At 43.5% G+C, this 13,353-nt stretch overlaps 1 protein-coding gene across 5 annotated transcripts in view; it reads right to left on the bottom strand.

The window, feature by feature from the left end:
* Positions 1-947: 947 nt before the first annotated feature.
* Positions 948-13,353, bottom strand: part of Rubcnl (rubicon like autophagy enhancer) — a 45,996-nt gene continuing 33,590 nt past the window's right edge. For all 5 annotated transcript variants that reach the window (XM_017795926.2, XM_029559270.1, XM_017795925.2 and 2 more), the window contains exons 9-14: positions 12,713-12,777; positions 6,677-6,915; positions 6,262-6,323; positions 3,629-3,782; positions 3,134-3,224; positions 948-1,513 (exon numbers count right to left, since the gene is read on the bottom strand). In XM_017795926.2, the coding sequence (XP_017651415.1) occupies positions 1,401-1,513; positions 3,134-3,224; positions 3,629-3,782; positions 6,262-6,323; positions 6,677-6,915; positions 12,713-12,777 (724 nt within the window). In that variant the 3' untranslated portion in view covers positions 948-1,400. The remainder of the gene's footprint in view (positions 1,514-3,133; positions 3,225-3,628; positions 3,783-6,261; positions 6,324-6,676; positions 6,916-12,712; positions 12,778-13,353) is intronic.

Genomic DNA, 13,353 nt, shown 5'->3' with positions numbered 1-13,353 from the left:
TAAGCCCTACACTTATTAATGGATGCCATGATTTTAATGTCATGATTGGGACTACACTGTTCAGGAAGAGTTCCTTCTTGCTGGGTATAACAACATATACCTATGGTCCCAATATTCAGGACATGGAGGCTGGAGGCAAGTTCAAGGCCAGCCTGGGCTACTTAGCAAGACCCTATCTTACAAAACAAACACCAAAAAAATTAAAAAAAAAGAATATTTTATCACAATTTTATTTGTTTTCAAATTCTTTTTACTCAGTTGTATTTTTGTTGGGGAGAGGACAGGGCCTCACTGTATAGCCCTGGCTAGCCTAGAACTCATTTTGTAGACCAGGTTGACTTCAGACTCCCAGAGATCTGCCTGCTTCTGCCTCCCAAGTGCTGAGATTGAAGGCATGTGTCACCACCCTGGCTTCAGTTTTTTTTTTTTTAACTTTAAGTGTATGAGTGTCTCCTTACATGTATGCAATTGTGTTCATGTCATGCAGTGCTTTTGGAGGCCAGAAGAGGGTGTCCAATCCCCTGAAACTGGAGTTCTGAATGGTTATTAGCCACCCTATAGTATTAGGAGCTGAACCTGGGTCCTCTGTGAGAGCAGCCAGTGTTCCTAACCACTGAGCCATCTCTCCAGCCACAGATTTTTTTTTCTATGAAACTAGATTCTGAAGAGCTAGAACAAAGTTTTTGCTTCTGACTCCCTTGATCTAGCATTGACTAGTTCAACTAGTCTGAGTTGGACTAGCCTGAGTCATGTAGAGTAGAGATGATACACAGGCTGGATGTGTGCTCCTGAAACAGCGCCAGCTAAAGGTAGCTGCTTCTAACTGCACCTCACCAGACATCTACTCACTGCTAAGGCAAAGTCATCTAGAAAGGAACCAAACTACAGAGGAAGCATGTACTGTACGTAGACTGTGGAATAAATAAAACAGGAAACTGACACAATCATAAAATAGTATTCAGTAGAAGTCTTTTTCTTGAAGGAACAAAAGCTTGGTCAAACAGAATTTCAGTTGTATTTTGTTGGCTTACAGTGCTAATCAGTTTCACAAGCAACTGTAAAGGAAGAGTACTTCATCACGTCAGTCACAAGTCATAAAAAAAATAGGCTGTGTATTTAGCTAAATACAACTACCCCAATACAATTTAAGTATCAAAAGAATTTTTTGGAAATAGACCCATAGCAGCAAAATCATCAAGCATTTGTAAACAAATCCTTAGTAACAAACCTATGCTTAGTGACAAACTTCTGTACTCTGAGAAAATTAAATATATTCAATGAAAGAAATTTTGATATTTTTTCTTAACATAACATATTTAATATCTAAAACAATGTTACTAACAATGTTAATAGACACAAATCAATACCATCATAGGCCTGTTGGACAATGTTCAGGGCCATCATGTTGTGGCAGAGGGCAAGCTCTCCAAAAGTCTTCTCCGGGCTGTGATCCTGGCACAGCGGGGGCACCCGGAGGACTGGAAGCACTGTCTGTGGAAGCAGGCACTGCAAGCTGCAAGCAAGGTGATCAGTCAGCAAATGTGGCAGTTTATTTTCTCACATACTTATGGATACTCATGCCCATCCTAGGGTGGGTTGGGAAGAAATCTGAATCCAGAACCCAGAGTCTTACAAAAAGAAATCGGCCACACTAAAACTCCCAGGATTATAAATTGTCCAGTAGTTCCTGATCATGAGGCTCTGGGTGATGCCACACACCTCCAGGCCAACCCAAGCACCAGGGGTAGATCCCCTACCCTCTAAGTTGGTGGCTGACGGCTCTTGGCAGGTGGCACTGCTTCTCTGGAAATGCCTCTAAATGGATGGGCTACCTCATCCAAAGTCATGCTCCCTCCCTGGCATCAGCCTGTATCCGGTGACTGGTCCCTGTGGTTTGAAAACCTTGTCATCTCTGCTCTAAGTTGGGACAATGCTGAAATGCTACCCCAGCCCTCAAGCTCTGTGAGATGGCCAGAGCTTCTTGCAACCTGCCATTGTTCAATGCCCCAATCCTGCTGACTCCACATCTTCACAGATATTGAATGACTTCTGGCTTGGAAATTCCTGCCTCAAGTCTCTTTTCTGGGGACTGTCCTGCAACACTGCTTTGAGAGTTAGAGAAGACAACTCTGGAGTAGTCTAAAAAGAGGCCACGCTCATATAAAGGTGAAGGCAGGTGTCCCTGCCAAAAATCTCTCCCATGTGACAGAATTTAGAGAGCATAGGATTCCTTTAGGCTTTAATAAGGATCAGCAAATTTTTCCTGTGAGGAGACAAACAGTGTGACTGCGGAGATAGCTCCACTGGTAAAGTGCTTACCACAGAAGCACAAGGACCTGAGTGCAACCCTGCAGAACCCACATAAAAAGTTGGGTGTGATGGCATATGTCCATAAGCCCAGCATTGGGGAAGTAGAGGCAAGAGGATCCCTGGGGCTCACAGGTCAACCTAGCATAATCTGTGAGTTCTAGACCAGTGAGAGACCCTTTCTCAAAAACAACAAGATGGATGGTGCCTGAGGAAGGACACCCAAGGTTGACCTCTGGCCTCCACATACATGCTCCTGTACTGTATACATATGACCACATACACAAAGAATCAAGTAGCTCTTTCTAAGCCTTGGACCCCATTTGATCTCTGTAACAGCTGCTCTACTCCATAAACAGAGACAACAATTCTATGTTGAAGGGTTGCCATCCAATTACAAACTTGGGGTGGGCACAGGCCAAACTGGGACCATCTCCTCCATCCAAACCCCCAAAAGACATCGTTCTTCATCCCTGCCTCACCAAATATTCTTTCCTGGGTGCCCCAAACTGTACCATCTCCAATCCACCACAAGTACACACCAGCATCACTATAAATAAATAATTGCTGAGTTTATCCCAGCACTTGGGAGGCAAAGGCAGGAGGATCTCTGTGAATTTGAGACCAGCATGATCTACACAGCAAGTTCCAGGTCAGCTGGGGCTACAGGGAGACCCTGTCTCAAAAAAAACCAAAAAAAAAAATAAATAAATAATTGCTTAAGTGATTAAGGTATTATTATTCAGCTTAAGTGAATATTGTGATTAAATTAACTTTGCAATTAAGTTAAACTATTACGATTATGTGATTAAAGTTATTAGAATACCTGAACATCTTCTACAGGTCATGGTCTGAAAGGGGAAGATGACAGTTGTACTCTGGCAAAATTCACAAATGAAACCCTTTCCCTGGCACAGCTGCAAAAGACATTAGAAAGTCACAAGTTGGTAACGCGTCTCCTGATGGGAAGCTACGCTACCTCTTACGCAGAACTGTAGATGCATCAATTTTTCAAAGTCTATGATTTTAGCTGTCAAAAGAATAGATCAGAACAAAACAGAGAGAAAATGCACATCCCATGTGGCTGTTTCAGGACAGAGTAGATTTTGACAAGGTCTGGGCACTCAGACCACAAAGCTACAGGGCCCCAGCTTAAGTCCCTGTATTACCTTGGTCAGCTAATACAGGACAGTGATTTACAGCCCTCTAGTCAAGGCTGTGAGAGTTAAGTGGGGTCAGGTGTCCAATGAGGAACAACCATCCCCAGTACAGGTCTTGGCATAGAATAGGATCAGGGATGCACCTACAGGCGAGCCCTCACCTCACAGCTGGCCACATGTCCAAGTGAGGCTTTCAGAATGTCCTTGAGCAAGGGTGCCAGCAGCCCTTTCTTGGTCCTGAGGAAGTCATCCAATGAGAACAGGTGGCACTCATCAGTCAAGTGGCTGGGAACCTGCTCAAAGGCCTTCAGTGCTCTGCCAGAGAGGAAGCCAGGGGATTCAGAAAGCACTCACATGCATAGGAGGAGAGAAGGGTAGAGGAGGGTGGATAGAAGAGATAGATAGGGATGGAGGGGAGGACGGGGGGAAGACAGACAAGCAAGAGTGGAGGAGGGGAGGACAGAGGGGAAGATGGAGGAGGGGAGAATGGAAGAAGGGAGGATAAAGGTGGGAGGGATGGAGGAGGAGAGGTTGGAGGAAAGATGGAGGGAGGAATGGAGGAGGAGAGCGTGGAAGAGGGGAGGTTGAAGGAAGGGAGGATAGAGGAATGGAGAATGAGGGAGGAGAAGATAGAGGAGGGGATGGACAAAGGAGGACCAGGTACTCATGCTTCTTCCCAAGAAACTTAACTTAAAAGCAAAATATCACCATGAAATAAAGGTCAGGAACTGAAATCAACCTTAAAACAAATGTCAAAAAATTTAAGTCTATGATCTCATTTATTATAACAATTCCGAGTCACCTACTCTTTCTCCTAGTTAAAAATCTCTCTTGGGGGGCTGGAGAGGTGGTTCAGTAGTTAAAAGCACCAAATGCTCTTGCAGAGAACCTGGGTTCAGTTCCCAGCACCCACATGGTGGCTAACAACCGTCTGTAACTCCAGTTCCAGAGGCTCCGACAGTCTTCTGACCTCCTTGGGCACTGCACAGCATGGGTGCACTTATACAAATGTAGGCAATACACTCACACACATAAAATAAAAATCTAAAAATCTCTCTTGAGGTTGGAGAGATGGCTCAGTCATAAAGTGCTTGCTGTACAAGCATGGGGACCTGAATTCAGATTCCCAACACCACATAAAAAGCTGGGCCCTGCAGTATAATCCCCATGCGGTGGGGGGCAGGGGTAGATACAGAAGGGTCCCTGGAACTCATTGGAGTAATCCAATTGGTATCCTCCAAGTTGACTGAGAGACCCTGTCTCAAAAAGATAGAGAGCTATTGAGGAAGACACCCAACATAAACTTCTGGCCTCCGCACACTCAAAAACACACACTCCATAAATTCATGTCTACACTTTTATTGGATGCTTGCATTTAATATTGTGTATGTGATATAAATTTAAGTATTAGCCTATTAATGAACACTTAGTAAACTTCCATGTCATTTTGTTCTTTAAAATTTTAGTTAAGGGCTGGAGAGATGGCTCAGCAGTTACGAGCATTAGATGCTCTTGCAGAGGACCCAGGTTCAATTCCCCAACACCCACATGGTGGCTAACAACTGTCCGTAACTCCAGTTCCAGGGGAAGCTGATACTCTCTTCTAACCTTTGTGAGCACTGCTTGACAGAGATGCATTTACATAATGCAGGCAATATACTCATACACATAAAATTTTTAAAATTTTTAAAAATTTTACCTAAATTCCTTCCCATTTCTATAACAATATCCTTAGGGTAAGCTTTGAGAAGTAGTTTCCAAAAGCCATGCTCTCACCCCATTTGACATGCCTCCCACTTCTCTGTAAGGGGATTTTAACAGGTCACAGGCACACTCATGCACAAAACAGTGGTACTCATAAAAAGCAGACGCAACCCTTGTCCTTCCATGAATGAATAAAAGACACAATGGAATACTCTTCAGCCTTCCAAAGGAAGAAAATCCTGACACATGCTACAACATGGATGGAGCTTGAGGACAGTGCTAATGAATAATCCAGATACATATTCGATGATCCTACTTATATGAGGTACTTAGAGTACTCAACTTCCTAAAGAAATAAAGTAGGTTGCGAGAGGCCAAGGGTGGAGAAAGAAGGGAAAGGGCAAGTAGTATCTAATAGTTACAGAGTTTGGATTTTTGCAAGATAGAAAGAGTTCTGCAGATGGATAGTGGTGATAGCAACACAACAGAGATGTGCTCAGTGTCACTGAACTGCATTGCTCTGAGGGTAAAATTTTGCTATGCCTATTTATCATAATTTATTATTGTATTTATGATGTTCATATTATATTTATACCATAGCCACTGATACAGGTGTTTCACTTTTATCCCATCCTCTCCTTTTTAAATTCTTTGTTGTCGTTGTTTTGAGACAGGGTCTCTTTGTAGCCTTAACTTGCCTGGAATTCGGTATGTAAGCTAGGCTGGCCTCTATCTCACAGAGATTCACCTGCCTCTGCCTCCCGAGTGCTGGGATTAATGTCCTAAGCTACAACACCCCACTCTTTTTATTCAGTTTTCTCCATTTCTTTCAGTGCTGGGGGTCAACCAGGGTCTTGCACATTAGGTGATAGTTCTAGCACTTGGCTACTGAGCTACATCCCTAGCCCACCCCATTCTGTTTAACAATCAAATTCTCCACTGGTGATTTAGTGGGTTTAGTCATTCAAAGAGGTACTTTGCATCCCAAGGAGAGCTACAAGGAAGATAAGGTGCAAGAGGCCCCAGGAAGTACTGGGAGGACAAGCAGACAGGAGGCAGCGATGCAGACTGGCCCAGCCACGGACCATACCTTTTGGCAAACCTGCAAGTCTTCAACAGCTTCTTGATATGAAAAAGTTGTTCCTGCATGTCCTGGCATGGGAAACCAAACACGGGGTTAGAAGATGTGAGGCAAAGGACACTGGGAATGGTTCAAAGTTATGTGAAGTACTACCCTGGTTTAAAATAAAAAAATCTTAGAAAGCGAACAGCTCCTTCAGCAAGGGTTCATGACCAAGTCCTCAGATCCACAGAGCCCTTGATGGACTCAGGTATTGTACAGCCTTGGAAAGAGCCAGATGAGGGGCTCTAAGATCATTCAGCTCACAGTCCATCTACCTCATGGAGGGTCTAGGAACACCCTGAAACTAGACTGACATGCATTTTCTGCCATAGGATTTCTAACCTACGGACTCGCTTCCTCCCTCATGGAGGCACCTGCTTACCTTCACCCTGTTCAGTTCCTTGGCTTTTACATAAAGGCTATGGCTGAGGCTCAGTAAATTGAAGATGGGCTGGTGCCATATGCTGTCAATCAGCCATTTGGAGAAATTGCTGACGTGGTACTTCCTGAAGTCCCATGTCATCAGGATCCGAGCAGGGATGTAGGACTCCGCATATGAGTGGCAACAGTCACAGAAATACTTGCCTAGGTACTCGCAGTACCGGAGCCGCTTTACTAACTCTGTAGAGAGGACGGGAATGTGAGGCCATGTGCAGGACACCAAGAATCTACCTTGAGCCACCTCCTGCTCCCATTCCTAGGCAAGGTGCAGACCCAGATGACTGCTCATGGTGGCAAAGCCACCACAACTGTAAGTGGGATGGCTGCAGCAGTGACTTGAGACTGCATTTGTGGCCTTTCATGAGCTTTGCCGAGGTGGAACAGATGTCAGAGAAACAGAGCCCTCCATAAGATTCTCTTGGACTTGAAGATGAATATAGCAAACTACAGTGTGTCTAAACACATTCTGTTTAGCATCTAGAGATCTGGCTGGGATGCAGACTCCACCTGCTACTAGCAGAAACTCTGAGGGCAGCTCAGAAATGCTTAGGCGAATGAAACACAGCCTAAAACCAGGTCCAATGATATCCCACATATGAATGCAGCTCGGAACTGCGTTCAGTGATAGCCCACATACAAACATAGCTCATATCTATATTCAGTGATTTCCCACATACAAAGAAAGCACTGGAAATTCTAGAGCAATATGCATTTAGTTTTAGTCAGCCTCCAAAAGAGTGTCTTATAAATCAAAGAGATGGAAAGATTATAAAAATGAGCAGTGGGTGGGATCGATCAGGTAATACATAAAGAAAAGAAATGCAGGTAACAGAGAGAGATGTCTTATAAATCAAAGAGATGGAAAGATTATAAAAATGAGCAGTGGGTGGGATCAGGTAATACATAAAGAAAAGAAATGCAGGTAACAGAGAGAGATGCGGGAATCACCCAGGTTCTATGACCATCAAAACAATGCATGTTCACTCAATGGCAAGCTCTGAGCTGCCTCAGATTTAAAAGACACAGAGAAGTTGAAGCATGGAGAGGGTTCCCAATCTGGGGCCGATGGAGCGCCTCCCAGGAGGACATTTCCAAGACTCATTTTTATCTTATATGTGAAGCAATAATCCTCCTGTGGCTCCACTAGACAGAAATGCAAATGGGCACATAGAGCTACATGAAGGTCTTTGCTACAGAACATTGATATTGGGGAAAGAACAGCAACCAAATGTCCTTTGAAATATCAGATTGGCTAGAAAGAAAGTAGAAGACCATGGGAAGTGCAGGTCCAGTTACAGGTAAACACAATGTGATCTCAATTTTTTAAAAATAGATTACAAACACATACACACACACACACACACACACACACACACAGCCAGCCTAGATCCTCACCAAAAGCCAACAGTCTTTGTCTCTGAAGTGAAGGGCAAATAATTTTGTTGTTCTTTGCACTTTTAAATTTGCTGAAACAAATACACATCGCTTCTGAAATCTCTCTAATAAAATATTTTGTCAAACATAATATGTAGAGATGAATGTGACCAACACTGTGCTCTCAGTGCCTGGACCAAGAGGGAAACATTCCGCCTAAGTCTCCTGTGGCGCCCTCTCAGCCTTAGCACCTGACATGAACCTGCTATTTATCCTTCCTGACTTGACTTGTGTCTCTTTGTAATTATCACAAGGTGGAATAGTGTTAACATTCATGGTGGAAAGTAACAAGGTAATGGATGGGAAGGCAGTGACTACACTACCTAGCACACTATAGATTCTGATTGCAGTTTTCCAAATAATTCTTTGAAGAATAAACAAGACCCAAGTGACCTCACAAGCAAAACTTTATTAGGCACTTAGTCTGTTCCACACACTGGTTAAATGGCAAATATATATCATTCTGTGCTTGAAACTCCATGACATATGAAGCTTGGTTTCCCTCTTTCATTGATGAAAACACAAGCCAGTAAAGCCAAGTGACAGGGTAGGGACACACAGGCAGTGAGCCAGAAAGCTGCATGTGAATCCGAGCTGAGGCTACCCAAGCTCCAGCATCGCCAGCTTTCCCAGTCATCATACAGGCAACTAGAAGGAGAAGGAGGCGCTAACATCTCTGCACTTCCTGAATTATCCCTCAGAGAGAGGGCATGCTAAACAGTCAAATCTCCAACAAAACACAAAAATTTTAAAGTACAGCACTAAACAAACATAAGGGTAGCCTCTGGCCCTGTAATCTGCATCATCAATCAGGCTTAGCAAAATGGAAGGAGAAAAAAGGCAGGAGGGCTAATAATTTTTTGCTGATTTTGATGCCGGGTGTGGTGGCGCACACCTTTAATCCTAGCACTTGGGAGGCAGAGGCAGGCAGATCTCTGGGATTTTGAGGCCAGCCTGGTCTACATAGCAAGTTCTAGGCCAGCTGGGGCTACAGGGTGACCCTGTCTCAAAAAGACCAAAAAATAAAAAATAAAAATAAAAATAAATATTTTGTTGATTTTGAAGGATAAATGCCTAGACTCCAAAGGACCCCATACAGGTCATATAAACCTCAGGTAAACCTCAGATCAAGCTAAAATCTAATCCAGGAGCTGTATGAAAACCCCAACCCAGAGACTGTGTTATCTGGGAAAAACAACAGCCCCTCTTGTCTCAAAACCCCCAAACCATATTGCAAGCAATTACATTGAACTATGAAAATAGTCTTACCCCAACCCCTCCCTTTCCCAATCCCCCAATCCTTATAAGCAGCCAACCAACTGTGCCTAGCGGCACAAATCCCATGCCAAAACTGTCGCCATCTTCATTGTTCTTAACAAAGAACACTCTGCTCCTTGGTCTCGTCCTTCACATTCACGTTGCCCTGGTCAATCCTGATCTAACATTTTCTAACACATATAAGCCATCTTTCCTTAACGTCTGAAATCCCAACACCTCAGTCACTCATTCATCACATCACTGAATGCACACTGTGCTATACCATTAATATAGAATGAATTATTTCCATCCTTCTAAGCTTCCTAAGGCACTGATTAAAACAGAACCTGAAGTCAAGAAACCACTCTAAATAGCAATTGTTCTTATCTTTTTGTTGTTGGTGGTGGTTTTGTTTTGTGTTGTATTTTATATAGCCTGGCTGGCCTGGAATTTCCTATGTAGAACAAGCTGGCCTTGAACTCACGGTGATCTGCTGCCTCTGCCTCCCGAGAGCGCTGGAATTAAAGGCACTAAAGGCAAGCACCACCATATCCAGCCTAGTTTGTTCTTACCTTTTGATGTTAATGACATGGAAGAAAATTTCTAAAACTGAGCTGTCCAATAAAACTTTCTAAACAGACAGAAGGAAACACTCTGTACCTGTGCTGCCCAACACAGTAGTATGGGCAAATGGGCTACTAAGCACTGAAATGTGTGACTAAGGAACTAAAGTTTACATTTCAATTGGTTATATGAAGCCATGTGGACAAGTGGCTGCCATATTGGATGGAGTAGTTCTAGAATAAAGTTGACTAAAGAGAAATGGTAACTAGATGCACTGCACAAAGCTAAATTGGAAACTGGGTAGGAAGGTGAGCCATCACTGATGCCATGCAAATAGCAGATGGGGGTGCACTAGATGCAGACAAAGCAGGAAGAGGCTAAAATGTCAGGTTCAGTGTGGGAGACAGGAGGAGGCTGAGGAAGTAGGACAACTGAATGGAGCCTGGATTTCTGGACTGAACTCTGAAACAGACAAAGGTCCTCGGGGATGATCTGGTGAAATCTGGTAGAGTCTGCAGTTTAGTTCTGGGATCTCAGATGTTGCAATTGCACTGTAATTGCCACTGACAGAAGCTGAAGGAACAGGGCTTTGGGTCCTTTCTACTTTTTTCATAATTCTTCTTTAATTATAAATGATCTCATACTGTAAAGTTAAAATGATCCTAAGAGCCAGGGGAAGTTTGCAGGAAACACTCAAAATCATTTGCATAGTCAGTAACATCATGTTACAGCTGTTCTGCAGTGTGTTTCCTCTTCTCAGTCTGCTTTCCAACTACCACAGGCCCCTTGCACATGTTACACACCCCACATCCTGGAGACAATTACTTCTTTATATAACCTCTAGCTCCCCTCTCCACCCCCAGCCCAGATTAAATTCCTACACTGCAAATTCCACAGCAATCTTGCCTTTCTCTTTTCCTTATATCTTTCCTTACAAAATGGTAAGCAGACCCAAGGGCAGCATCATTTATGTAACAACAGTGCAGACACACAGTTCTGTATCTGAATACACTTAGGAAGGCACTAACATTTGGTGGAGTCAGAGTCGTGTCTGTAGTGTCTGACTCATGGATTTGACCTTTAGTGAGGTGGTGAGACATAGAGATTAACTAACAGACATGCCCCTGGCTAGACTAGCTGGAAAATTAGTCATTTAAAGAAAACTCATTATAACTGTGATTTGTATCCGGCATTATCTAGTGAATAGAGGAAGCCTGGACTGATTTCTGCTTTCATTTTCAATCTTTTGAAGTAGAGCACCTCTCTGGAGAACAAGCAATCCCCAGTTTCAGCTGGAAAGCTTGTATGCCTCTCTGGGGAAAGACTGGTTTGCAGGGCCTCAGCCAGTGTAGAAATGAGTTGTCTTTTCCTCAAACTAGAGAAGTCATGCAAGCTCCTGGCAGGCCATTCATTCACTCTGCAAGTAGCTCTGAAGGACCAGCTATGAACAGCCACTGCTCCAGAAGCTGGAGATAAAACATTAACAAAACTGACAACATGTCTACCTTCATAGAACTTAAAATCTAGTGATGCCGACAGATAATGATCCATCAGGAGAACTTAAGAGTAGTCTAGGAATAACATGCTAAGAGTAAACAGTAAGATGGATGGTCACATTGAAGTATACAGGCAACCATCTGTGGCCAGATGAGCATACTCTTAAGAGCAGCCAAGGAAGACTCAGAGAGAGGACAAAGAGGAAGAAGAAGAGGGTGAGAAAGAGGAAGAGAGGAGTGGAGAAGGAGTGTAGGAAAGACAAGATGAGCAGAATCTGGACTAATGACTCTGACTTAACCGTGCACCAAAAAGCTACTGTTTATAATGTAAATAAGCTCATCACTGAGCCATGTGCTCTTGTGTCCTGGGCACATTACCTTGATCCCTCTGACCCCACTTTGTCCTCTGCCCAAGATGGTGAATGTGGGTGTGCTTGAATTAGCACTTCAAAGCACTGAAAGCAGCATATTTGCATTCTTATTCTCATTGAAAGCAATAGGAATTAAGAAGTATACTTGACCTTGTGTGTATACATATTTTAGGCCTAGGACTCAGAGGGCAAAGATTCTCTGATAAAGGTGGAACCAAGCTTGTGATTCCCCAAGTCATGCTGGAGAAACTGAATAAAAGTGTGGGCAAGGCTTGGCTGGGAAGCACAGTTCCATGAGAGATCTGAAGGAACAAACTCTCAGGGGTCAGGTCCATTCTTGGCCTTAACCCTAAGAGTCAGGCTGATGCTTCATTCAGGTACAACCGTAAGGTGGCTGAGAATTGACACAAAGGGGGAAGACAAGGAAGCGGAGAAGGAGATGAAGAGAAAGTAGAAGAATAAAAAAAAGGGGAGAAGGGAGGAGGAAAGAAGGGGAAGAAGAGAAGGAGGGGAGGGGAAGGAGAAGGGAAGGGTGAAGATGTGAAGGAAGCCCATGGGCCAGCCACAGGGAGGTCTGCAGGGAGGGCATTCTGGGGAAAAGAAGTTACAACTTTAAACCCTTGAGGCAGGAGGAGTTGGTTCTTCCAAATGCCCTGTACAGCTAGGATGCTGGTTCTCCTAGCTCCATAGCTTTGGGATCTCGACAGTCTCTTCATGAAAGGAAAGGCAAACTCCATGAATCTCTTACAACATTCTCATTGACGGTGTCTCACAGCAAAGCAATGCACAGCCCGGCCCTGTCATTCTCTGCTTTACCATCACGTAACAAGCAAGCAAACCAGGACCCATACTTACTGGGCTCTATTGGAGTTCCACATCCAGCACAGAAGAAATTCTGGGTGACAACTGCCATGTCCCTCCTGAGCACAGAAAATGGCAATTGTTACATTTCAGAGCTGGCCAGTGTAGCACTTTTGAATAATTAGAAAAACAATTGATATTGTTGGATGCTTTTTTGTTTGGGGCCTTAATTTTGTCATTTTTCATTTTGCAAAAACAATTTATACTTATCCAACATGGTCTTCTAGTTGAAACTTTGGGTATTTCAAAGCTAGAACTCTTTAAAAGTCTCAAATATTCCCAAATAGGAAGTCAGTATCACAAATAACTCTTCCACCACAGGGTGCCCATGCACAGGAGTAGCTAGAGACACAGTAAAGACAGTCAGGGAGATAGATGATACAAGATGACATGCTTGGGAAGGTTCTACATGAAAAACAGATGAAAAAGCAGTGATGCAGGACAAAGCTATCAGTGCTTCTGTCAAGATGTTCCATGGAAGTGTTTTCTGTGGAACTACTATGCCATTATTTCAACTGTGACCTGGAAATACGGTCAAAGTGGTAGATTTTTATTGCAGTTTCAAAGTCAACAGAAAATAGCCAAGGTTAAAAAAAAAAAAAAAAAAAAAAATAAAAATCTCACCAAATATCCTT

The sequence above is a fragment of the Nannospalax galili genome, unplaced genomic scaffold (assembly GCF_000622305.1).
Source record: "Nannospalax galili isolate Female #2095 unplaced genomic scaffold, S.galili_v1.0 scaffold388, whole genome shotgun sequence".
Taxonomy (NCBI): domain Eukaryota; kingdom Metazoa; phylum Chordata; class Mammalia; order Rodentia; family Spalacidae; genus Nannospalax; species Nannospalax galili.
Note: the sequence above shows the minus strand (reverse complement) of the source record. Positions and strands in the feature narration are given on the sequence as shown.